The 27750-nt window shown below is 41.8% G+C and overlaps 1 protein-coding gene across 3 annotated transcripts in view; it reads left to right on the forward strand.

Moving 5' to 3' along the window:
• The first annotated feature begins 35 nt into the window (after nucleotides 1-35).
• Nucleotides 36-27750, forward strand: part of P4HA3 (prolyl 4-hydroxylase subunit alpha 3) — a 72699-nt gene continuing 44984 nt past the window's right edge. Inside the window, exons 1-7 of one of the 3 annotated variants that reach the window (XR_328843.4) lie at nucleotides 36-288; nucleotides 8607-8749; nucleotides 9765-9988; nucleotides 14965-15114; nucleotides 19944-19995; nucleotides 21967-22130; nucleotides 22374-22550. Coding sequence is in view for 2 of the 3 variants with exons in the window: in XM_006073307.4 (XP_006073369.3) it covers nucleotides 89-288; nucleotides 8607-8749; nucleotides 9765-9988; nucleotides 14965-15114; nucleotides 19944-19995; nucleotides 21967-22130; nucleotides 22374-22550 (1110 nt within the window). In the remaining variant the exon portion in view is untranslated. Of the gene's footprint in view, nucleotides 289-8606; nucleotides 8851-9764; nucleotides 9989-14964; nucleotides 15115-19943; nucleotides 19996-21966; nucleotides 22131-22373; nucleotides 22551-27750 lie in introns of those variants that run through there. The other 2 variants (XM_006073307.4, XM_044929381.2) reach the window with 2 other exon arrangements.

The following is a 27750-nucleotide window of genomic DNA, read 5'->3' on the forward strand; positions in this document are numbered from 1 at the left end:
GGGGGCGGGGCCCAGGGCCGGGCGGGGGCGGAGCGGCGAGAGCAGTGCCCGGCGAGACGCTCGGAGAGGACGCGCGCTAGCGCCGGCGATGGGCCCCGCGGCGCGGCTGGCGGCGCTGTTGGCGGTGCTGGCGCTCCGGGCAGGGGACCCGGCCGAGGTCGCGGCGCGCGGGGACACATTCTCGGCGCTGACCAGTGTGGCGCGCGCCCTGGCGCCCGAGCGCCGGCTGCTGGGACTGCTGCGGAGCTACCTGCGCGGGGAGGAGGCGCGGCTGCGGGACCTGACCAGGTGAGGGGACCGGGGGGCGGGGTGTGAGCCGGAGAGACTGAGTCTCGGAGGACGGACGAGGCCCAGACTTTGTACCGCAGGGCCGGGGGTAACTCAGGTTCGTGGTCACCCTGCTGGGACTTCGGGCGTGGTGTCCAACCTGGAGACCAAGGTACCGTGGCCCAGTGTGATTCCCCAGAGCCATCGTCATCTTGAGGGGCACCCCGAGACACCGTGTCACACTGCGTAGGACCTCAGACTCCGTGCCTCGCACACACGCAGCGGCACCCCCATCCAGCCTCACACCGCCAAGTTGGTCCGCTGTGGGAACGTGCGGTGGAGCGACAGTGGGGTGGAGTAGAGCTTCACAAGGTACTGAGTCAAGCTGTGTGAGCCCCCAGGTTCTGTTACAGAGACACAGCGACCCTGAGAGAGTGAAGCGGAGAGAATACGGTGACACTGTAGCCACACGTGTGTTGACCATGTGACCCAGGGAACTGATGTTTAGTATGGGGGGACATTCTGTGACTATGTATGAGATTTACATGTCATTGTGACTGGGGGGCACGACCCTATGGATGTCATGCCAAGTAATTGTCCAGGTCTCTATAGGAATAATGCTTCGGGTTTATCAGTTCATTCAACATATATGTTTGAGTGTCTGCTGTGAACCAAGCACTGTTCCAGGCACTGGGGAGAGAATGGTGAACAAGAACCTACCCTGCCCTCTAAGAGCTTGGAGTCTGTAATATCATGATTGTTAATCTGAGATGTCTTCTCTTTACACACACATAAGAATTCTAAATACTGTCACTGAGATGTATATGTGTATGAAAGTATTTGACAGCAGGAAAACAAAACCACTGGGCAAAACCATACTTGATGCTTGGAGATGCTGAGTGTAGCACATACTACTAGATGCTCAGCCAATACTGTTTTGCTATACAATCAACCAGAAAAACGTCTACTTCTGTTTTATTGACTATGCCAAAGCCTTTGACTGTGTGGATCACAACAGACTGTGGAAAATTCTTAAAGACATAGGAATACCAGACCACCTAACCTGCCTCCTGAGAAATCTGTATGCAGGTCAAGAAACAACAGTTAGAACTGGACATGAAACAACAGACTGGTTCCAAATCGGGAAAGGAATATGTCAAGGCTGTATATTGTCACCCTGCTTGTTTAACTTATATGCAGAGTACATCATGAGAAATGCTGGACTGGATGAAGCAAAAGCTGAAATCAAGATTGCTGGGAGAAATATCAATATGCAGATGACACCACACTTACAGCAGAAAGCGAAGAAGAACTAACAAGCCTCTTGATGAAAGTGAAAGAAGAGAATGAAAAAGTTGGCTTAAAACTCAGCATTCAAAAACTAAGATCATGGCATCCGGTCCTATCACTTCATGGCAAATAGATGGGGAAATGTTTCATTGGAAACAGTGAGAGACTTTATTTTGGGGGGCTCCAAAATCATTGCAGATGGTGACTGCAGCCATGAAATTATAAGATGCTTGCTCCTTGGAAGAAAAGTTATGACCAGCCTAGACAGCATATTAAAAAGCAGAAACATTCCTTTCCCAACAAAGGTCCGTCTAGTCAAAGCTATGGTTTTTCCAGTAGTCATGTATGGATGTGAGAGTTGGACTGTAAAGAAAGTTGAGCGCTGAAGAATTGATGCTTTTGAACTGTGGTGTTGGGGAAGACTCTTGAGAGTCCCTTGGACTGCAGGGAGATCCAACCAGTCCATCCTAAAGGAAATCAGTCGTGAATATTCATTGGAAGGACTGTTGCTGAAGCTGAAACTCCAATCCTTTGGCCACCTGATGTGAAGAACTGACTCATTTGAGAAGACCCTGATGCTGGGAAAGATTGAAGGCAGGAGGAGAAGGGGACGACAGAGGATGAGATGATTGGATGGCATCACCGACTCAATGGACATGAGTTTGAGTAGGCTCCAGGAATTGGTGATGAACAGGGAGGCCTGATGTGCTGCAGTCCATGGGGTCGCAAAGAGTTGGACATAACTGAGCAGCTGAACTGAAACTGAAAATACAATCAACAAACTCTACTGTAAGACTTGGAACACTGAGGCACGGTAATCATGTATTGACTCTCTCAAACAGTGAAAGATAAATGAGTGGATATAACACCGTGGTATGAATATGTGCTGTGCACCTTCTCTTGGGAAACTGAGAAACTCACAAAGTGAGAAATGGGTGTAACCATATAGTTACTTGAATATTTAATGCTATGTAAATATCCTGTGACCCTCAGCTGAGCTGGGACAACAGAGGGTTATCTCACAGTGTGCTGCTTATAAAACTATGAGTGAGTGCATGTGGTGGTAATACTGCTTCCAGGGCATATGGGAAGAAGGTGTGAGGGCCACCATGGCTATGTGGGAGAGCCCATGTAGAAGAGTCAGTGAGTGTGAGGAAGTATGTGTGAGAGATCTTGTTTGTGACTCAGTGGTAACTGAATGATGATGTAATTGGGTACATGCTGTTAAGCATGTAGCTTGTATATAAGCAGTTGTATGTCTGTTTAAATTTACTGTTAGTTTGATCTCACAAGCTAAGATCCCACAAGGTGCATGGTGTGGCCAAAAATAGCTTGATAATACACACACACACACATATACTATATAGTGTATATACATGTATATTAATTATAATAATCTGCTGTGCTCAGTTGCTTAGTTGTGTCTGACTCTTTGCGGCCCATGGACTATAGCCCTCCAGGCTCCTCTGCTTATGGAATTTTCCAGGCAAGAATACTGGTGTGGGGTGCCATTTCCTTTTCCAGGGGATCTTCCTGATTCACGGATCGAACTCAAGTCTCCTGCCCGTCTCCCAAATTAGCAGGCGGATTCTTTACCACTAGCGCTGCCTTGGAAGCCCAATTATAACAATAAATGATAATTTTAATAATTCTTGTCATTCTTTGGAGTAGCATTGTTGCCTGGTATTCTGTGGACCCATATTTACAGAGTAAAATAATTTAATTTGGGGAATCCCTGATGGTCCAGTAGTTAGGACTCTGTACTTCTGCTGGTGGGAGCCAGGATTCAATCTCTGATAGGGAGAACTAAGATCCTGCAAGCCGCATGGTGTGACCAAAAAAAAAAAAATTCATTTTGTTCATAATCCGTATTCATTGGAGTCCAAGTTCATTGGTGGAAATAGAGGAGACTTTTTCCTTTGATTTGAAGCACCACCATGCTCCCTGCTACCTGTGTGCTTGTTCTCATACTACTAATCTCTTTATTTGGGTGGCTCAGATTGAGATGGGGGTCAGAATCCTGATGCCAGGCTTAATAGGGAATAGAGTCAGAAGAGCGAGCTAGGGATGTTGATCCGAGTGGCTGGCTAGAACTCCCCCCGCCAACCTGCATGCCGGTCTCCTTTACCATCGTCTCACCATTGCCATTGTCACACACTTGTCACAGTGGGAGGTCTTGCACAAACCTTATCTCATTTGATTCTCTCTCACACAGTGTTTTGAAATAGGTTTGTATTACTCTTGTAAGCAAATGAGAAATCATTTAAAAGTGTGAAACCTACAATTGAAGTACCGTAATCCAAGATTATAAAATCTAGTAAGTAGCAAGGACTTCCTGGTGGCTCAGTGGTGAAGAATCCACCTGTAATGCTGGAGACACCGGTTCGATCCCTGGGTTGGGAAGATCCCCTGGAGCAGGAAGTAGCAACCCACTCCAGTATTCTTGCCTGGGAAATCCCACAGTCAGAGCAACCTGGCAGGCTCCAGTCCATATGGCCACAAAGAGTCAGACATGACTTAGTGACTAAACAACAGCAAAAAGTAAGTAGCAAAGCTAGGACTAGGACATAGTTCCTTTGATTGTTTCTTTCTATCACGCTATAATGTCCCTACTGCTTGCTTTGTATGATATGCCAGGATGCTGACCAAGCCCCATAGCTGTTGAGGTTTAATGGGCAGCTGGAGTACCTAGTGGTTAAGAGTCTGGATTCAGGAATGTAACGTTTGTTAGAATGCTTGGCTCTGACCTTGGGCAAGTTCCTTTACCTCTTTAAGAATTAGTCTCCTAATCTGTAAAATGATGATAAAAATAGTACCTACCAACATGGTTTGTTGGAAGCATTAACTACCATATAAAGGAAAGTAGTAATTGCTCTACAAATGTTAATTCTTTATGATTGTTGTTTAAGACTTGCTGGTGAAGCTAGACACAACTTTTGGTTCTACACAGTAGCTAGGATTGTGAGAGCCCAGATAATAAAAAAGAAAGACTCAGAAAAATTCTAGAGTCTCTTCCCATATGACTTATGAACATTTAATTCCAGAAAGCTTAGTTTGATAACTTAGAGACTGTCTGTTCTCTAGTCACTGCTCTAAAACCTGGTGAAATATTTGCTTTTTAAAACAAGAATTCTGGCAGTTCCTGCTCATTTTCCTATACTTGCAATATGGTAATCTAATGTAACTTGAGATGTTATTTCTAAGGGGCCTAAGTTGATAATTCTTTGAATTTTTAGTTAGAAATTAAATATTTTTTGATATTGAAACTATACTCCCTTCCCCAAATTGATGAATAAAAATTATACTAGTTACAATATATATAGCTATGTACTAATATAGTATTATGTATACTCATCATATAATATTTAGATAGTTAACCCCTAGCTTCTTTTGTTGTTGCAGTTTTTAAAAAGTACCAAGATTTAGAAAGTAGTATCATCAGCAATGACTTCTATGCTAGGAATTAAGCATTCAGAATGTCTCAGGAGAACTGATACAAAGCCATTTCTGAATTCCAAAGGAAAAACATATTGAATTAAAACAGCCCATGTATTGTGGTTGGGTAACCTGTCCCAGGCTATGTTTAATACAGGGATTGGGTTGCAGCTTTTATGTGCAGATTCTTGAAGGAAAGGATCTGATTTTCCACTCTCAGCAGCATTTGTTAAAGCAAAAAAGCTGTTTAGGAAACCCTGAGGTTTGAATTCAGCGTCCAGTAACTCGGTCTCTAAAAACCAGCTATTGGCTTAGAGGCTGGGCACAGGGCCAACGTTTGGATTCCAAACCAGCCTCAGATATCTATTGATAGGTTTTTTCTTTTTTCTTTGTGTGACAGAAAGATGACGTACATGAACATTGAATTGAATTATGTTCTTCAGTAGAGATCAAACCTCTGTCCTAAATAAATTGACGCCGTAATACAAAGTGGGATGTGAAGAGAACAAGGAGATGGTACCTTTGATCTTCACCCCTCTGCCATGCTTCCTTTGCACCTCAGTTTCCTCCGAGGCTTGTTATATTGGGTTGACCAAAAAGTTCGCTTAGGTTTTTCCATCAAGATGTTATTTTTTGGCCAACCCGATACATTAGGTCTCAAGCACCAGATGAGGAGTTTGTTTATTCAATTGTGGAAAAGGTGATGGAAAGAAAGAACAGAATGGTTGTGCCGAAAGCATCCATAGAGATCTTCTAGACTAGACCAGGTTTACCATTTTATAGGAGAGGAAACTGAGGGATAGCTAGAGGCTGGGTAGGATACCTCTCACGTCTCCTCCCAGCTCCTCTCCATGCAACTGTCTTGTAGAATCCCTGCCACTCAGCCTCAGTTGTCCCTGGACACTTACCCTTCAGTCTGAACTCAAGCCTGAGTCTCGGCTTGTATTTTCGTCTAGCAGTGGAATATCTTTCACTAAGTAGTTCCATATGGAGCTGAAGCAGAAAATAATGGGTATTAAAAAAAAGTCCTACACCCTGGAGGCTGGTTTAGTTTTAAAACCCTTGAGTAGGTTTAATTTTAAACCCCCCCTGTCTTGGGGATCAGAGATATCCTGGGACTTAACAGGCTTCCTGTTTCCTCCCTGGGGCACCCAGGAGCAGACTATTTGTCTTAGTTTATGCTTGAATTGAATATTTGGCTCACTAGAAGCATCTCTACCCAAAGCAACTATTCTGTTTCAGGCTGTGTTTATAGTTGAGGCCTCACCCTTGAGAAATCCTTAAGTCAGACTGTTTCAAGGGATTGAAATCCTGCACCTTCCCCCCACCCCACCACTCCCTCTATTCCTCACTTCCATCCCTTTCGACTCACTGAAGTCCTCCACTCTGGCCAGAAAATTCTTCTATTCTCACATGCTCTTCATACATTCACTTTGCACCACACACTTTTTCTTTTATTTCTATTGTTGTTATTGTATTGTTTTTGAAAATAATGTTTAAAACAAAGGGAAAAAGTCTTAGAGGGCAGGACAAAACTCTTAAGTCTGTCTTACTGTAACTAATAAGTTTCAATAATATAAATCCCAGTAGGGAATTAGAAATGGGATAACCATAGTATGCCAGGAAAGTAAACAGTTCTCTCTTAATTGTAGGAACACTCTTATAGGACATTGAGAAGGAGAGAAATTAATGAAAAAGATCATCACTTCTGGCCCCTACATTTCTGCCCCTTTACTGCAAACGTTGGTAAACCAGAAAGGTTGGCAGCATGCTGAGTAACACACCTGTTCATTCCCCATTACAACCTTCACCAGTTTCTGTATGATTTGCTTCCTAAATATCTCTTGAAACCATTCCATTCTCTGCCCCCACATCACTGTTTTGGTTCAGACTGTCCTATCTCTTGCTTACAGCCTTGAAATGGCCTCCTAACTGGTCTTTCTGCTCTGGTAGTAACCCTGCCACTTCTAACCCCTTCTCCTCACCCTCTCACAGATTTCTATATGTAACATATCATAGTCCATCCCACTCTCACTTAAAACTTTTTGCTACTCCTAATTGCACTCAGGGCAGAACCCAGATTTCTCAGCAAGGTATATGAGTTACTCCTTGCTTCTCCAGTCTAGTCTCCCCATCCTCCTAATACACTGCGTGCTCCAGCAATACTCAACAGTTTGTAATTTCCCTACTGCTTCTCTCTGTACTTTTACACATGTTGAACTGTCTCTGCCTTCCTGGAAGGAGACCTCCTTCTCCCTTCCTCATTATTTGCTTTTACCCATCAGTCTCAGTTTATTATCTCCTCTGTGATACCTACTGTGATCTGCTGTGGCGGATCTGTGTACTTTCTTCTAAGCTTTGTTCTTAAATCTGGGGTTGCATCTGGGGTTGTAATGTAATTATTTGTGATCTCAAATGTTTTGAGATCAAGGTTATTGTCTTATTCAAAATTTTGTACCTAGCTCATAGAAGAATATATTTCATTCATTCTTTCATAGAAATATATATTGAACTTAGGAAAAGGGTGATAAGAGGAAATTACCTGGTTCACTGATGTGGCCCAGGTTCAGTTTCTGGTTGGGGAACTAAGATCCTACACACTGCACGATGTGGCCAAAAAAAAAAGTGATGAGAAATCAGCTATTTTCTTGTTCATGAAATTCTTGATCATTGGACCCTGTCTTGCCTTTTTATCCCCAGCTTCCAGCATGGAGTTTGACTTCTAGAAAATGACTTACTGAATGATTAAATATATGTCAAGCCTCTGTGCCTTTAGATACATTGGTCCCTGTTGGCTCAAAAAACCCACTCTCCTCCCTTCTTTGTTCTGACTCCATGGGAAACAGTATGGCAAAATCAGTCAAGAACCCCAGCTTCAGAGTCAGCCAGGCTTCAGTTCATTCCTGGCTTTGTTGTTTACCAACAGCATAGCCTTGTTTCAGTTTTCTGTTCTGTAAAACGTGCGTGATAATATCTATTCTGAGCAGTTGGGGCAGGAGGAATTAAATGAGACAATATGTTTAAAACACTTAACAGGATGCCTAGTACATGGTAAGGGCTCAATAAGTAGTAGCTATCAATATTTTAACCAGTCCTTCCAAACTCAGATTAGGTGCCGTATCCTCCGTAAAGTCCTCCCTTACACCGTCTAACTCCCTCCTGGGTCAGATGCCCTGCTTACAGATTGCCAGAGCATTTCATAGCATTATATGCTCTCTTCTCTCATAGCACATACCACAGTTATCGTAATTAATTCAACAATGTTTTTTAAGCTTCTATCAGATTCTAAGTTTTGATTATAGAATAATGAGAGAAAAAAAGATTTTCTTATCTGTAACCTCCTTGAGAGCTCCACCCTCTCTTGCCTTTGGGTCTGGAGCATCTAGCATGATGCCTGACATATAGTAATTGACCAATGGAGACCGACTTGAAGGAACAAATGAGTGAACCTACTTTTGTTGTGTTGATAGTTTTCATCCTCTTTGTTCGTGTTGCTTAGAATATTACATGAGTCTCAAGGGGTTCAGCATTTCATTTTTAGCTACTCTAAATGTGCCTTCACTTGGTAGAGCGCTTGTATAAGTGGGTGAGGTCATTCTACCCCTCTCTTTCAGATTCTATCACAAGGTGCTATCTTTACATGAAGATTCAGCAACCCCTGTGTCTAACCCTCTGCTTGCATTTACTCTCATCAAACGCCTACAGTCTGACTGGAAGAATGTGGTACATAGTCTGGAGGCCAGTGAGAACATCCGAGGTAATGAGGAGGAGGGCTGGAGGGTAAGAGAAGATTCTATCTCCTGACTCAGTGGAAAGGAGAGAGATTCTGATGGGATGTGATGAAGGATAATGAAGTGGGTAGGTATTACTTGATCTCCTTAGCTCTGTTACAAAGAACTAGGTTCTTTTGTTAATATGTTTATGCAATTATAATTATAAAGCAATTTTGTATCCATTATCTCATTTTTTAAAAAATACTTTTTTGGCTAAACTGCATGGCATGTGGGATCTTAGTTCCCTGACTAGGGAGTGAACCCATGTCCCCTGCAGTGGAAGCATGGAGTCCTAACCACTAGACTGCCGGGGAAGTGTCTCCATTATCTCATTTGATCTTCACTCCAATCCTGTGAAGAACTATAGGTTATATCATCCCATTTGCATATGTGTAAAAGTGATGTTGTCTATTAATTTCTGTTTTATTAAGTTGCCACTACAGTGTTATCTGTAGTAAGATCACTTTCCTAATTTACTCTACTTTGTACTTGAAAGGCTTCCCCTGGGGCTCAGCTAGTAAAGAATCTGCCTGCAATGTGGAGACCTGGGTTTGATCCCTGGGTTGGGAAGATCCACTGGAGAAGGGAAAGGCTAACCCACTCCAGTATTCTGGCCTGGAGAATTCCATGGACTGTATAGTCCACGGGGTCGCAAAGAGTCACATGCGACTGAGTGACTTTCATTTTCATAATTGAAGAAGTTTCTCGACTTTGGGGAAGTTAAGAAGAAGAAAAGTTTTCCCCTCAAAAGGCAAGACTCCCGGAGACAGATAGAATGGAACAACATGATAAAGATGCTTAGTTTTTACTCTGAAATGTTTATTCCTCATTCAGAAGATTTTATTACCCTGGGAACAAAATCAGATAAAACATTATCTTTGCTCATGAAAATATTATGAGCTTAGTGATTATAGTAATTAAGGTGATGATGACTTGCTGTATCAAATGCTCACCGCCTGTTTTTTGAGTGGTGGATTGACACTTTCGTGACCTCCACAGCTCTCAAGGATGGTTATGAGAGGGTGGAGCAGGACCTGCCAGCCTTTGAGGACCTCGAGGGAGCAGCAAGGGCCCTGATGCGGCTGCAGGATGTGTACATGCTCAATGTGAAGGGACTTGCCCGAGGCGTCTTCCAGAGAGTCACAGGCTCTGCTGTCACTGACTTGTACAGTCCCAGGCGGCTTTTCTCCCTCACCGGGGATGACTGCTTCCAAGTTGGCAAGGTAATGGTATTCAGAGAGAGGGCAGATTGCTCAGCTCTCTTTCTAGGGGATAAAATCACTCTACTCTGATTGCTGTTATTAATACATATTTCTAATTCTGCCAGCAAAATTGGAAGTTGGGCATTATCTCCATTTTCAGATGAGATGAAGAAACTGAGGTTCAGAGAGGGTAAATGACTTGCCTAAGGTTACACAAGTTTAAGTAGAACTAAATTTTGAACCTGTGTCTTTTAACTCTGAATCCCATGCTGTCTCCGTAATAGCTAGGGTGATCACATACTTAAGACACTCTTGAGAGTGAAGGAAGTGTTATTAGCCAGGCTGACAGACATAAAATGGGACTATCTTGGGCAAAATAGCCCTTTGGTCACCATAACCATAGCACTCCACCAGTAGATGGACAGCCAACTGGAAAGGAGAAGCAAGGTCAAAGGATGCAGGAATGGAAAGGAGATGGTGATGTGAAGGTAAGATCATGGAAACTCAGCCTCCTGGACTTTATGAAATCCCTTGCAACATTTCCTAGCCACTTAGAGATACTAAATTAAAGTAGTGCCAAAAAACAAACCATTTGGGAATTCCCTGGTGATCCAGTGGTTAGGACTCCATGCTTCCACTGCAAAGGGCATGAGTTCAATCCCTGGTCAGGGAACTAAGATCCCACAATCCAAGTGATGCAGCCAGAACTAACCCCACATTGCTATAAAATTGTTTGAGAAAATAGACTTTAGGAACCTTCCATGTGAGATATTTAACTGATCTTTGTTCAGAAGTTTTGAGTACACTTGAGGTTATTTTACAATATACTCTTTGTTAGCTTTGCCCAGGAAGTAATGGAGTAAATCCTTTTTAATTTTGAAGATGCATACTGCAGGAAAGTGAATTTTCCCCAGCCCCTGCAGTATTCGTTAGCCAATCTGAGAGAGGGCCTCATGTGTCCTAAATCCAAGTTTTGAGACTACATCCTCCAAATTAACACAGAGTGGGTTGCCCTAAGCCTCTCCATGTATAACTTTTCCTTTTCTGAGATCCTAATAGAATCAAGCTCAATCATCATGTTCATGGCTAATTTAAAATGAAGTCAGTTAAAACAGTTCCATATTTGGTACCAATATATGCTTCCTTAGTGAGGCTTTTCTGAGACTAAAACCATATGTTGAAACTTCAGTTAAGTCATTTCCTGAAAGTCTCACTGACAATCATCATTTCTGTATTTACTTATTTTGAAAGATAAAACATTTCAAATATAATAAAAGTACACATAAAATAAGCAATTTTATCTATAATTGAGATGGAATATATGTTCAAATTTTGCTGTATTTGTTTCAGATTTTTTTTCCAGATTTTTAAAAAAGAATGTAAAGATAGCCAAACACCCACTCCTTTTCCTTCTCACCACCCCAACCCTTTCTATTCTCCCCTTGCCCAGGTACCAAGCGACCACTGTCCTGAACCAAATAGTAAGTGCTCTTGAGTCACTTAGCACCGTGTATCTGTGACATTTTATCCATGTTGCTGCATTTATCAGTTCAGTTCAGTCGCTTAGTCGTGTCCGACTCTTTACGACGCCATGGACTGCAGCACGCCATGGACTGCAGCATTTATCAGTAGTTCATTCTTTGCTATTGCTGAATAGTATTCTGTTGTTTGAATACACCACAAACTGTTTATCAGTTTCATATTGATGGATTCTTAGATTTACTTCCAGCATCAGCTGGAATAACGTTGCTGCTTTATTGATGTGTCTTTCTGTGGACATTTGTGTTCATTTCTCTTGGTTAAATACCTGGGTTGAAGAATAAACGTGGATAATTATTAACATGTAGACAAGTCTGTTTTATCTACATGCCCTCAATTCCCTCCTCTGTTGATTATTTTAAAGCAGATCAGTCTTTTCTTCTGAAATGCTTAATTGTCTAGTTCTTCTGTTCCACTGTTGTGTCAGTTGACTCTCGCTCATGGTCTGTTATTTCCTGACATAGTTTATCATGTTTGATCATGAGCTTATTTTTAGCAGGATTCCTCCCCCACCCCCCAAATAGAGTCTTTCTGCCCAGAATTGTGGGAATATCCCTTCATAAAGTTTTGGATTTTCTTCTTTCAGGTACTCTGTGGTATCACTAGTCTTAGAGTCCTTTCTTTTTCCCCCTCTACATTACATCCCCATGACTTATTTATTTTATAACTGGAAGTTAATACCCTTTGACCCCCATCATTCATTTCACCAACACCCTACCCTGGCCTCTGGCAAGCAATCTGGGTCCTATATTTATGGGCTTGGGGGTTTTTGTTTCTGCTTTTTTTGTTTAAGATTTTATGTGTAAGTGAAATCATATGATATTTGTCTTTCTCTGTCTTATTTAATTTAGCATAATGCTTCAAGGTACATCCATGTTGTCACAAATGGCAAGATTTCATTCTTTTTAATGGTTGAATTATGTGTGTGTGTGTGTGTGTATCATTTTATTCATTCATTCATCTATTGATAGACACTTAGGTTGTTTCCATTATCTATTTCTCTGAATTGAAACCAGACAGAAACAAACCAACTTTCTTATCTCCTTGTGGCAGTGGATAGATTATTTTTCTGGTCAATTCTTTCCCTTAAAGTGTAGTTTTTCATGGGTTTCAGTTTTATGAGTGTGTCTTAAATCCAGTTTTTAAGTTTTTTGAGGTCTACAAAGGCTCATGTACTGTCCTCCTGTGGACATTATAACCTCAGATTACTAAGTATGGAGGTTACTAGGACTAACCCCCACCCCATCCCAGGCAGCTTCAGCATCTGCTCATCAGCTTGTTACTTGGATTTTCAGCTTCTCTTTTATTTCTGGTACTTGGATATTTCCCAATCTTTCTAGAAAATATATGATTAAATACTTTTTATATTTTATTCAAAATTTCTAAGTCTTTGTGATTAGGGATGGATTCCAGTTACCTGTCTGCCATGTTGCTAAGACTTAAAGTTCCTCATAGAAATCTTAATTAAATTGTTAACTTAGCAGGAAAAAATCAGTCATTTTTTGGTTATTCTTCAAATTAATGTTTTTCAAATAGGAAACTTAAGGACCAGAAAGATGACACAGCAGGCTAATGGCAGATGGGGGATAGGAATGAACTTGCTGTTTGGGCAGCAGAATTGCAGTATCTCCAGGTTCTGCTGTTTTTCTGCCTGTGGGGAATTATGCCTAAATTAGATCATTTTGCAAGAGGCCTTCCAAATCTGTGACTCTATAATTCCATGCTGTTTCTGACATCAATTTCCAGGAAATTCCACCTGCGGGTCTGGTATTCTAGTTAACTGTAAGCTCTTAGGAGACAGGAGCTATGTCTAGTACATGTTGCCATAGTCCCCATTTTCTGACATTTAACGAGCTATGAGAGCTATTCACTGAGCTCTCATAGCATTCCAGTGTCCACCTTCATTAAAGTGTCTAATGCATTGTATCATAATTACTGGTTTACTCACGTGCCCCTTGGTTGATTGCAAGCTCTTTAAGGCAGGAATCTCCACGTACATTATAAACACGGTAAATATTAAATAAATGCATTTAATTCATTAGTCACATTGCTCCCAATGATATCTTCCTAAAAACGTGACAGTCACAACTCTAATTAGTGAAGCCCATATAGCCTTTTTATGTTTATTCCCTGCTTCACTTTGCCTTAGACTATAGTCACAATACTATTTGAACACATTCTTGATTTTGGCTTCTGTTTCTACCATTCACTCATCATAAAATGCCCTTCATCCCAATCTCTGCTCATTGAAATTCTTTTCCTTGTTTAAGGATGGCTCAGATGGCATTTTTTTCTTAAATTCTATATTTTTTATTGGAGTATAACGTCCATGGTAGCTCAGATGGTAAAGAGTCTGCCTACGATGTGGGAGACCCAGGTTCAATCCCTGGGTTGGGAATATCCTCTGGAGAAAGAAATGGCAACCCACTCCAGGACTCTTGCCTGGAAAATCCCATGGATGGAAGATTGTGGTAGGCTACAGTCCATGGGGTCGCAAAGAGTCGGACACAACTGAGCGACTTTACTTTATTGGATTATTGGATTATAGTTGATTTACAGTGTTGTGCTATTTTCTTCAGTACAGCAAATGAATCAGTTACACTTAAATATATCCATTCTTTAGGTGGCACTTCTTCCATGAAGCTTGCTGAGATTCTCAAGTCTCCTCCTTTCTTTATGCCTCCACAGCACGTCATACATATTTCTTTCAAGTAATCGTGCCATTCTGCTCAGATTCTAGTTAGTTCAGTTCGTATTTCTCACCTCCCATTTTTGGCTGTGCTGGGTCTTTGTTGCTGCCCCTGGGCTCTCTCTAGTTGTGACAAGTGGAGGCTACTCTCTAGTTGCGGCCTGCAGACCCCTCATTGCAGTGGCCTCCCAGGTAGTGCAGTGGTAAAGAATGTGTCTGCCAATACAGGAGATGCAAGAGATGCAGGTTCGATCCCTGGGTCAGGAAGATCCCCTGGAGTAGGAAATGGCAACCCACCCTGGTATTCTTGCCTGGAAAATTCCATGGACAGAGAAGACTGGTGGGCTGCAGCCCATGGGGTCGCAAAGAATCTGACACGACTGAGCACACATATACCCTTGTTGCAAAGCATGGGCCCTAGAGCATGTGGGCCTCAGTAGTTGCAGTATGGGCTCCAGAGCATAGGCTTGGCAGTTGTGGCGCATAGGCTCAGCTGCTCCTCAACATGTGGAGTCCTCCCAGACCAGGGACTGGGCCGTGTCCCCTGCATTGGCAGGCTGGTTCTTAACCACTGGACTACCAAGGAAGTACAATATAAATTTTTTAAATGTTGTCTTGTATATAATAGATGCTTAGCATATTTAACTTAAATGAGTTGGAAAGAAAACTTGCCTTCCTGGGTTTCAAAGGCCCCTCACATTTTTGCATTGTTATTTTCTTGCTCTACCTGTGGACTCAACTTTAGTGATGGTACTTATGTTCCCTGCAGGTGGCCTATGACATGGGGGATTACTACCATGCCATTCCATGGCTGGAGGAGGCCGTCAGTCTCTTCCGAGGCTCTTATGGAGAATGGAAGACAGAGGATGAGGCAAGTCTTGAGGATGCCTTGGATCACCTGGCCTTCGCTTATTTCCAGGTAGGGGAGTAAGCAAGAGACCCACTCCTTTCATCACAGTAAGCATAATGCTTTATATCTGCTTTACCACTTTTTCAGCATTTTCATGTCTCTTAATTTATTTCATCTTCCCAATAGGACTGAATGTGTCAGGCAGGGCAGTTGTTTTATTATTTCCATATTTCTCATGTGAGTAAACTGAATCTCCAAAGAATTCCTAACTTGTTACAAAGTTCACAGAGGTCAGATTAGAGCCTGAGTCTATTTCTTCCTCAGTACTCTTTCCAATGTGCTGACTACTTTAAAATCATCATCTCCAATGTAGGAGGCGGTTTCTGACCTGTATCAGCAGCAGCTGCATTTACAAATGTTTAGTGGCTTCATAGTCAATGCAGGTCACTCTTTTGCACTCTCAACAATTCATAACTCTTGCCATGATATTGCCAATGTCAAGGAAGAAGTTTGATTGTTATCTTCTCCCATCTGCTGTCAAGTCCAACTATGATGTGAATCGTGTCCAGATACAGAGCTGGTGTCATTGGTCCAGCGCATCAGCTCATTGCCTCCTGTAGGTGTTGTTTTTCATTGGCACCATCGACCTGTGATCTGTTGGAAAGCTCATTTCTCTTCTTGTGGGAGCTGCCATCCTAACCCCACGTCCGCCAGAGTTGTACAGTCTTTAAGAATAGGCTGGAAAAATCACTACAGAGTCAGTTCCCTAGGGTTTCCAAAACTAATAAACCATTTCTGCTCCACACATTCCTTTTTCTTTCCCCCTTTTCCTGAGAAAGGGAGGAGGATGTGGGTGGTCCAAACCTGTGTTTTGCTGCCAGGACAGATTTATTCTCAGTGCTGCAAATGGCCCTTTTCTTCTCATAGAAGTTCCTGGCTCTTTGATGTAAAACTTTCCAGGGTGCTTTTCCTATCTCTCCTGCTTAATTGCTATTAAAGCTGAAATAGAGTCACTGTGATGCAATAAAGGGTGAGAAGTAATTGAATTTTAATAGAAGGAAATGGAGAATTGATATGGAGACTCAGAGAAGATAAACTAAAGCAGCCCATTCTGAAAGATAGAGTTTTAGATACAATGTCTAATAGTTTTGGGTTTTTTTCCCCTATGGTAACTTAGATTTCTCCTCTTCTCACTTGGAAACTCTCCCATTCTACAGTTGTGCTTTGTCTGGTAAATATTATTCATCTTACCAGGTGTAGCTCAAATGTCTCCTATTTTGTGAAGCCTTCTTTAATTCTCTTTAGACCCCTCAGACTCTCCTTCTTTGTGCCCTTATAGTGTGTGTGTGCATGTGTGTGTGTGTTTATGCCACCATAATAAAACACATTGGCATTGTCTTATAGGCAATTTCTGGTTCCCCTTTTACCACTAGTAAATTAGGGATAAATGTTCCTCATGGATTTTTCATTATCATATAAAATTGTGTATCTATATACACCACAAAAAGTATAATATATCATATTATATGTAGTACTATCATTTAATACATTTTCAGGATATGTTTTAGTAAAAAATCATTTCAGTAACTACAAATAATGAGAAACTGTGTGTAGTAACTAAACTGTAGGCTCTGAAGTCAGGCAGACCTAGGTTCAAGTTCTGTGAAAACTTGGGTAACTTACTTACCTCCCTAGACCTTAATTTTCTTTCTTTTTGTTTTAAAGCTTCAGTTTTCCTCCATGATCAGACTTTTCTTCTTTCTACTTTTTTTAAAAAAATACTTATTTACTTTTATTTATGTGTTTATTTGGCTGCATTGGGTTTTAATTGCTGGACTTGGGATCTTTGGTGCACAGGCTCAGTAGTTGAGGCCTGTGGGCTTAGTTGCTCTGCAGCATGTGGGATCTTAGATCCCCGACCAGGGATTGAACTTGTGTCCCCTGCACTGGAAGGCAGATTCTTAACCACTGGACCACCAGGGAAGTCCCTAATTTTCTTATCTTTAAAGGGGAATAATAATGATAATGTGGGAGTGTGGAAATAATTTTCCCTGTAACCTTCTGAGTTTTTGGCTGAGCCCTCCCTGTAATATAAGACAGATTAATAAGAGGAACAATAAACGTAAGTTAACCAACATGTATACCTCCTGTAGACATGGGAGATATTGGGGGGCAGGGGATGAGTAACTCTCTGAGAGGATCTAAACCTTAATCTTAAATATGATGCATCCAGCTAAAGACAAAAGAAGGAAAGGTATGGGGGGGCCAGTTCTGGGAGGTGACCAGACCAAGCAAGCAAGAGTAAGGCTGTTAGGTACCAATAGATTTAGGGTGCCTTCTCCATTGGTAAGATTTTCTTCTGATGTAGAGTCATCCTTCTCTTTCAGGTACATGGGGGAGATAACCCTCACAAAAGGAGATTTCCATTGTAAATATAAATTTCCCTTATGAAAGCGTAGCTTCTACTCTGGTTTAAAAAACTTCTCTGATGTTTCTCAAAATAATTAGCTCAAAATAATCCTTATGCCAAAGAAGCATATTTGAGGATGGCATATTCTGCTACCCTTTGTTGACTTAAAAAAATGCACAATGTGAGAGTTTTGCATCAGGTTTTATTTGGGGCAAAATGAGGACGGTAGCCCTGGAGACAGCACCTCAGATAGCTCTGAGAAACTGTTTCAAAGAGGTTAGGGGGAAGGTCAGTATATATGTGATTTTAGTGAAAGGGGAGTGCATGCAATCAAACACACATTTTTTTTTTGCAGAAGGTTTCTGTTAGTCTTGAGGAGCAGCTGTCACCATGAAAAGTTTCAGTGCTTTTCTAAATATGAGGAAATGCAAGAATTGGGCTTATAAAATCAGCTTCTGAAAATATCTACCTGTATGAAGACCTGTTCTGCCAGTTTTTCCCTGTGCACAGAGTGCCTCATTTATGCTCTCCACCCTGAACTATTTTCAGGGGGTGTTGAAAGCCAGCAGCTGCAGCAGCTCGTGATTTAATCCTTGTGGATATAGATGGAAGTTCTCATGGCAAGTGCCAGTTTGTAGTTGGCACTCATCTCAAAGGGTCAGCATGAGGATTAAATGAGCTAATATACGTAAAGCCCTTAACCCAATTCATAGCACATATGTTCTCAATAAATGTAAGCTATCTTTACAATATACACAAGTGTGTGTTCTCCTTTTTCATTGAACATTATTTACTATACACATTTCCAGAGAAATTTAACTGGGATATCAAAAGTAGCTCTAACTGTTCTTGATAAAACATAATTTTATCTCCTGATAAAGCCCTTGAGTTTTAAAAATATATAAAATTAATATTTTAGCTTTCTTCATCTCAAAGGGTTTGAAAATTTATAACCCTGAGTTAATATCTGACATTATAAGATATTAATAGATTAATTAACTACCCATCTGTTAAGTACAGAACAGAATAATTCATGATATTAATTAGAAACAATCTATATGCCTAACAGTGGTGGAATGGTTAGATTGTCTGTGATGGAGCTTCTGGATGGAATGATATGCAGCCATTAAAAAGGCGATCTCTCGTGTACACACATGTTCATAGCAGCACTGTTCACAACCGCCAGTAGGTGGGAAGCTTTCCAAGTATCCATCAGTGGGTGAATGGACAAGAAAAAGAAGGAAATTCTAACACATGCTACCACGTAAATGAAACTTGAGGACATCATGCTAAGTGAAACCAGTCACAAAAAGACAAGTATAGTTTGATTCCATTTATATGAGATTTCTAGAAGAGTCAAATTTATAAAGACAGAAAGTAAAGTGATGGTTACCAGGGGCAGGCAGGGAGGAGATAATTGGGAGTTGTTAATGAGTAGAGTTTCAGTTTTGCAAGATGAGAAAACTCTGGAGGTCATTTGTACAACAGTGTGAATATATTTAGTACTACTGACCCATACACTTGGAAATGATTAAGATGGTAAATTTAGGTTTACCACAGTGAAAAGTACTAATTAAAAAATGCTGTTTCTGAGGACTATGTAAAATATAGAAAGTACTTCTGATTACACTGTAGAGGGAAACAATCAGGATATGAAAATGTGTAATAAATATGACTGTAACTGTGTACACACTATGTATTGTTCCAAAGTTTTTGAAACGCCTGGGTTTCAGTGGAACCTTTACCCCCATTTCTCATATGTTTTATAGTGTCCTTCTTCTTGCTTTTATCATTAAAAATGCATTTTTTAAACATGGAAAAGTGAAATGATCAGAAGGACATACAGGTCTAGTGACTTACCATTTCGCAGCACCCAGAGCAGCATGACAGCCCACCCGCCCCGAGTTCTGTTCCCCAGGCTTGTCTGGAAAGCCTGTGTGTGCTTTCAGCCGTGTGGAGGCCAAGGCTGAATGGCTGCGGGGGGAGCCATTGCTACGCAGTGGGATTGGTTCAGGTTTAGCTCTTCCTTTTTCTTCCTCTCACTAACTTTGTGGATTCTCAGAAGTGCTGAACCTGGAGAACACATCATATTCTTAGTAGGATTGTTGCAGTTCCATATTAACATTTACTAATAAAATATACCAAAATAACAACACCCTACAATTATATGGTTTTGCATGCTTTGAAAGATTTGAGGGAATTTTAAGAAAGTTTATTTTCATTTATTTTTCTCCCTTCCCTGGTAAGGGTGGTAATAAGTCATTTGTAAATGAGGAAACTGAGGAGAGCTGATTTGCATCAGGGCTGCAAATCCTGAATTAGGACAGAGAACCTCTACATTTTAGTCTGCAGCTCATTTCAGTGAGTCTTACTATCTACTATTGGTAAGCTTATTTTAGAGTTTTTTTTAATCCATTTAATGATTCATTAGGGGAGATAGCCTCAGTGCCGTTAACTCACTCTTTTCCTTTTCTTTCTTTTTTTACAGGCAGGAAATGTTTTGTGTGCCCTCAACCTTTCCCGGGAGTTTCTTCTGTACAGTACGTAACGATAAAAGATAACCACAGGTCAGACCTGTGGGAAATCCCTCTTGCTCTTGGCCTTTCATCCCTGCAAATGAAGTATAGCTGTCTGTTTTTATTTTTCGAATTTCATAATCCAAGGCACATTTCTAATTTTTGATTAAATTTTAACATACTGTTCAGTGCACCGGGGGGAGTTTTTAAGTTCATTGGAAGTGCTAAGAAAAAGATACCAGCGTGTGCCTTCCTCCTCCACCCCTGTTGAGTCATACGTATTAGTGTTGCTTCAGTGGGGATCAAGTCCTAGGTTGGAGCCAATTTCTTCAGGGACATTCAAAGATCCAGGTTTTGGGAATAGACCTGGGAACGAGTGCAATCAATGAGAGCTGTGTGTGCAAGAAGGAGAGCGACTCAGCAGGGTTGTTCACTTTGGCTGCTCACAGAAAGATAGCAATTCTTCTCTTTATACTGGAGCTCACTTTGCTATGCAAGCCTCCTGCCCAGCTGGCCACAGAGTTCAGTTTCAACCCTCTCAGGCAGCGTTTCACCAGAGTTAAACTGGGGGAGAGATTTGCTAGCTTAACTCTGCTTAAGTATTTTTGCTTAAAATTTTGGTGGTAGAGGGCTTCCCAGGTTTTCTTTTAATAAGATGGCTACTAAAAGATAGGTACATGTTACAGATATGTGTATTTACAGATATGTATATGTATTAGATATGTTAAGATATGTAATAACCATTCACAAAATTAGGTTGGCCAAAAAGGTCGTTAAAACAAACTTTTTGGCCAACCCAGTATTTATGATGTATTTCCTGTAGGACTTCACAAAAATATGTATCACTTTTTAATGAATCCATTTAGTAATGTTATTCCTTTCTGATAGTTTGGCAAACAGTAGGATAAGGCAGTAGCTGTGTGGTCTGGAAACATGTGGACAGTTAGTGGTACAGACAAAGTGATAACCCAGCCCCTCTATTTTTTGTGCTTGAACTATTAAAATCTCTGCATATCCCAGAGAACGTAAATTGTGCACTATTAAAGGTGAATAAGTAGACACAGCAAATTAAAATTCCTTGTTCCATAAATGGTCTCGCAATATTTTCATTGGTATTTTGGGCCCAATGTTTCTATTCCTCCAAACTTTATTTCTCCTTTGGTTAAAAAAAGGATGATAATTTCTGTCCCCTCATTTGCCAGAATGATGGTAATGGTGGAAGTGTTAGAAGCACATTGAGCTCCTCAGAGAAAGATGCTTTGTGACCCTTACAGCAATGGAGCGCCTCCTTCCGAGATGTACTGAGATAATGCAGAGGCTAGCTGGCCATGGGTAGCTGCCAACTCATGGCGGATCTGCACCTAAAGTGGGCACAAACAAGACACAAGATCCCTGTCGGGACCTTGGCTAGAACCAAAGTCTAGAACACCTTTGTCCCATACTGCTCTGTTGTGTCTAGGCCAGGCAGGGATTCTGAGGAATCTAGTAGAGTTGGGAATAGTTTAGCTTCCAGTTCTCTAGGGAAGAATAGAGCGAGTCTCTCTGCCGTAGGCTTTGGCTCTCTGGACTTCTCTTTCATAACACTTTCTTTTGGGGTTTGGTGTAAGTAGTCAATGTGTCTTTTCTCTGAGACTCTAAACTCTGAGAGTTTAGCCTCTAGCACAATGTCTGGTACATGGTCACTGGAAAGTTACTGAGTGGACGGGTGAATGAATGATTGAAGCTTCTTTCCTAAACATAAAACTGACCATCACACTATCCTGCAGCCCCATCCTCATGATCCCTTGGTCTAAGAGTGTTCCTTCAGGTCTGCCAGGCCCTGCTTAATCCTGCTCTAGGGGTGAGGGCCTTACATCCTCCTGTGCATGGACATAGGAAGTTGTCCGGGTGCTGGTGGTGTGTAACAGTGAAGCTGCAGGAAACCTTGGCAGCACTCCCTGGGACCACTGTTTGTTAGTCTGTTAATTTGTATTTTTTCCTGCTGATTTCTTCCAGGCCCAGATAATAAAAGGGTGGCCAGAAATGTCTTGAAGTATGAAAAGCTCTTGGCAGAGAGCCCTAACCAGGCTGTAGCAGAGACTGTCATGCAGAGACCCAATGTGCCCCACCTGCAGACCAGGGACACCTACGAGGGATTATGTCAGACCCTGGGTTCCCAGGTACCACTTCTCACAGGAAGAAAAAGGGGGAACCAGTTTGGGGGATGGGAGAAAAGGTAGAATTGGGACAATTTAAAGGGAAAAACTGATGCATTAAAAAAGATAATAAAGCTCACTTGGACAACATCAGTGACTGAATTCTGAATCTCCTGAATTTCAGGTTTCTTATGCTGGAGTTCCCATAAATTGGTTTCCACTTCTAGACCCTTCTTCTTCTAAGCTGATTCTAGTCTTTCCTTTCAGCCTACTCACTACCAGATTCCCAGCCTCTACTGCTCCTATGAGACCAGTTCCAGTCCCTACCTGCTGCTCCAGCCTGTGCGGAAGGAGGTCATCCACCTGGAGCCCTATGTTGTTCTCTACCATGACTTTGTCAGTGACGCCGAGGCTCAGACGATCAGAGAGCTTGCAGAACCATGGGTGAGTGTCCCCAAGGCCTGCCGAGAACCTCCCTTTGTTTTTTTGCCTGACTGATGTTCAGAAGTGTGAGAACAGGCAGCCTGAACTAGATAGTTCATCTGTTCAGGACTTCAAAATACCAGCCATTCCATAAAACTAATCAGCGGTGAAAAAACTCACAGTCGTCATTGCTTCTGGCTGAGAAAAGTACAAGGGGATTTTCTGGGGTATTCACAATGTGCTTTCAATGTCTTGTTAGGGATGTGGAGTACATGGTTGTATGTTTGTGAAAACTCAGCAAATGGTACTCTTGAGATCTATGTATATCACTGTATGTAAATTTAATCTAAAAAAATTAAAGGAAGCCCCCCATCCCCAATATCAATCATTCCATATAAGTGATAGAAGGAAAAAAAGGGTGGAAGAATTCTCTGGTGTTTCAGTGGTTAAGACTCAGCGCTTTCAATGCCTGCCTGGGGCGTGGACTCCTAGTTGAGGAACTAAGATCCAACAAGCTGTTTGGTGTGGCCAAAAAGAAAAAGGAAGAAAAGGGGTCAAATGACAGGGGAAAGGAGAGATTTCCTAGCACAGAAAAAGAGTGTGAAGATTATTTAGTTAAACTTCATTATTTTGTTAAAAAGAAATCCGAGGCCCGGAGAGGGAAAGAGACCTCGGGTCACATATATGGCTTGGCCCAGAATTGGAACCCAGAGGTACACTGATTGCTGCTCTGCTATTCGCCTTTATGTATCAGTTAACTTAGGCTGTTATATTTATTTGGTAATGTTGCCGGAAGTGGAGGGACCCCCTTCAGGGCCTGAAAGTGGGCTCTTGCCTAACACTTGGTAATGAATTGTCCAAGGAGATACACATGCTGACAAAGCAAGAAACTTTATTGGGAAAAGGTGCTTGAGCGGAGAGCAGGAAGGTAAGGGAGCCCAGGAGGACTGCTCTGCCATGTGGCTCGCAGTCTTGTTTTTTTCGTGTGATGGGATTAATTTCCAGCTTGCCTCTGGGCAATCATTCTGACTCAGGGTCCTTCCTGGTGGTGCACACATTGCTCAGCCAAGATGGATTCCAGCAAGAAGGATTCTGGGAGGTGGTAGGACATGTGGCATCTCCATTTGAGATGAATTTTCCCAAATTCTTCTGGTTGGTAGTGTCTTGTTAGTTCCTCATTCCTTATCAGAACCTCCTATTATAAAAGAACTCACACAAATGGTGCCTACAGAATAGGCAGCTACAGTTAGGGTTTCCTCTAACAGTAACAAGCAGCCCCCAAATCTCAGGGAGGACAACAGCAGTAGAGGCTGGCTTGGTCCTCACGTTATATGTCTGTCTTGTGCTGGTTGCTGCTCTGCCCCATGTTGTCCTTACTCTCGGACCCAGCCCAACAGAGCAGCCTCTGTTTGGAACATTGCCATCTCATGGGAGAGGAAAAACGCAAAGATGGCAAACTACCAGCTGGCTGTTATAGCTTCTGCTTGGAAGCACCAGGCATTACTTCCATCCACATTTCCCTGCTTAAAGCAAGACATGTAGCCAACACTGCAGTCAGCTAGGTGGGTATATCTCATTCTTCCATGGAGAAGGCTCTGCAGCCACTGTGCCAAGCTTTATGTTGATGGGGAGGGGAGTTAGTCCTCCAGAAAGTATTGTTGTTATTCAGTCCCTCAGTTGTGTCCAACTCTTTGAGATCCCATGGACTGCAGCATACCAGGCTTCCCTGCCCTTCACTAATTCCTGGAGTTTGCTCAAATTCATGTCCATTGAGTAGGTGATGCCATCCAGCCATCTCATCCTCTGTCACCTCTTTCTCCTCCTGCCCTCAATCGTTCCCAGCATCAGAGTCTTCACCACTGGGTTGGCTCTTCACATCAGGTGGCCAAAGTATTGGAGCTTCAGCTTCAGCATCAGTCCTTCCAGTGAATATTCAGGACTGATTTCCTTTAGAATTGACTGGTTTGATCTCCTTGCAGTCCAGGGGACTCTCAAGAGTCTTCTCCAACACCACAGTTCAAAAGCATCAATTCTTCAGCGCTTACCCAGTCCAGTATTCTGGCCTGGAGAATTCCATGGACTGTATAGTCCATGGGGTCGCAAAGAGCTGGACACACCTGAGTGACTTTCACTTTCACTTTCCAGCCTTCTTTATGATCAACTCTCACATCCATTAATGACTACTGGAAAAATCATAGCTTTGACTAGACGGACCTTTGTTGGCAAAGTAATGTCTCTGCTTTTTAATATGATGTCTTGGTTTGTCATAGCTTTACTTCCAAGGAGCAAGCATCTTTTAATTTCATGGCTGCAGTCACCATCTGCAGTGATTTTGGAGCCCAAAAAATAAAGTCTGTCACTGTTTCCATTGTTTCCCCATCTATTTGTCATGATCTTAGTTTTTGAATGTTGAGTTTTAAGGCATTTTTTTCACTCTCTTTTTTCACCTTCATCGAAAGGCTTTTTAGTTCTCTTTGCTTTCTGCCATTAGGATGGTATCATCTGCATATCTGAGGTTATTGTTATTTCTTCCAGCAATCTTGATTCCAGCTTGTGATTCATGTGGCCCAACATTTCACTTGATATACTCCATATATAATTTAAATAAGCAAGGTGACAATATATAGCTTTGACATACTCCTTTCCCTATTTGGAACCAGTCTGTTGTTCCATGTCCAGTTCTAACTGTTGCTTCTTGACAGGCATACAGGTTTCTCAGGATGCAGGTAAGGTGGTCTGGTACTCCTGTCTCTTTAAGAATTTTCCACAGTTTGTTGTGATCCACACAGTCAAAGGCTTTAGCATAGTCAATGAAGCAGAAATAGATGCTTTTCTGGAATTCTCTTGCTTTTTCTATGATCCAACGAATGTTGGCAATTTGATCTGTGGTTCCTCTGCCTTTTCTAAATCCAGACTTGTATATCTGGAAGTTCTTGGTTCACATACTGTTGAAGCCTAGTTTGAAAGATTTGCACAATTGTGTGGTAGTTTGAACATTTTTTGGCATTGCCCTTCTTTAGGGTTGGAATGAAAACTGACATTTTCCAGTCCTGTGGGCACTGCTGAGTTTTCCAAATTTGCTGGCATATTAAGTGCAGCACTCAATGAAACTATGAGCCATGCTGTGCAGGGCCACCCAAGATGGATGGGTCATAATTCTGATAAGATGTTGTCCATTGGAGAAGGGAATGGCAAGCCACTTCAGCATTCTTGCCTTGAGAACCCATGAACGTATGAAAAAACAAAAAGGTATGACACTGCAAGATGAACCCCCCAGGTCGGTAGGTGTCCAATATACTACTGGAGAAAAGTGGAGAAGAAAGAATGAAGAGCCTGAATCAAAGCAAAAAACGATACCCAGTTGTGGATATGTGTGATGGTGAAAGTAAAGTCTGATGCTATAAACAACAGTATTGCATAGGAACCTGGTATGTTAGATCCATGAATCAAGGTAAACTGGAAGTGGTCAAACAGGAGATGGCAAGAGTGAACATCAACATTTTCCGAATCAGGGAACTAAAATGGACAGGAATGGGTGAATTTAATTCAGATGACCATTATATCTATGACTGTGGTCAAGAATCCCTTAGAAGAAATGGAGTAACCCTCATAGTCAACAAAAGAGTTCAAAATGCAGTACTTGGGTGTAGTCTCAAAAATGACAGAATGATCTCAGTTCATTTCCAAGGCAAACCATTCAGCATCACAGTAATCTAAGTCTATGCCCCAACCATTAATGCCAAAGAAGCTGAACAGTTCTATAAAGACCAACAAGACTTTCTAGAACTAACACCAAAAAAAGATGTCCTTTTCCTCATAGGGTGCTGGAATGCAAAAGTAGGAAGTCAAGAGATACCTGGAGTAATAGGCAAGTTTGGCCATGGGGTACAAATGAAGCAGGGCAGAGGCTAACAGTTTCCCAAGATAACACACTGATCACAGCAAACACCCTCTTCCAACAGTACAAGAAATGACTGTACATATAGACATCACCAAATGGTCAATACTGAAAATCAGATTGATTGTATTCTTTGTAGCCAAAGATGGAGAAGCTCTACACAGTGAGCAAAAACAAGACCTGGAGCTGACTATGACTCAGATCATCAGTTCCTTATTGAGAAATTCAGACTTGAATTGAAAAAAGTAGGGAAAACCACTAGGCCATTCAGGTATGACCTAAATGAAATCTCTTATGATTATACAGTGAAGTGACAAAAAGATTCAAGGGATCAGATCTGATAGAGTGCCTGAAGCACTATGGACAGAGGTTCGGGACATTCTACAGAAGGTGGTGACCAGAACCATCCCCAAGAAATGCAAAGGGAAAATGGTTGTCTAAGGAGGCCTTAGAAATAGCTGAGAAAAGAGAAGAGAAAGGCAAAGGAGAAAGGGAAAGATTTATCCATCTGAATGCAGAGTTTCAAAGAATATCAAGGAGAGATAAGAAAGCCTTAAGTGAACAATGCAAGGAAATAGAAGAAAACAATAGAATGGGAAAGACTAGAGATCTCTTCAAGAAAATTAGAGATACCAAAGGAACATTTCATGCAAAGATGGGCACCATAAAGGACAGAAACACTGTGGACGTTACAGAAGTAGAAGATATTAAGAAGAGGTGGCACGAATACACAGAAGAACTATACAAAAAGATCTTAATGACCTGGATAACCACGATGGTGTGATCACTCACCTAGAACCAGTCATCCAGGAGTGCGAAGTCAAGTGGGCCTTAGGAAGCATCACTATGAACAAAGCTAGTGGAGGTGACAGAATTCCAGTAAGTTATTTAAAATCCAGGAAGTGTGGCAAATATTTAGAAAGGTCATGCAGTTGACCTCACTGCTATTTAAGTATATTGCCTCTTTTCAAATGGCACATAAGACACTTTTCAGAATTCCTGTGTCAAAGCAGACATCATGGCCTTCACGGTGTGCTGTTTGCCCTGGCAGCCAGACCGTCATTCATCACTGGAACAGAGCGTGCTGTGTGCTAGATGCTGTACTGGGTTCTGGGCTGTTACATGGAGCTTAAGTATTGCTCCCTCTGATTTCAGAGCTTCCTGAAGAAGGGGAAAGAGATATTTCCAATGCACTGTGATACGTCCTGCAATAAGTATTGGTGTTGTGCTACAGCAGCATAAAAATGAGAACCTTCCTCCAAGGGAAAGGCAGTCAGATGAAGAGCAGATAGGGGCAGAGGGAGAGGAAAAACAGAGGCTCAC

The sequence above is a fragment of the Bubalus bubalis genome, chromosome 16, assembly GCF_019923935.1.
Source record: "Bubalus bubalis isolate 160015118507 breed Murrah chromosome 16, NDDB_SH_1, whole genome shotgun sequence".
Lineage (NCBI taxonomy): Eukaryota > Metazoa > Chordata > Mammalia > Artiodactyla > Bovidae > Bubalus > Bubalus bubalis.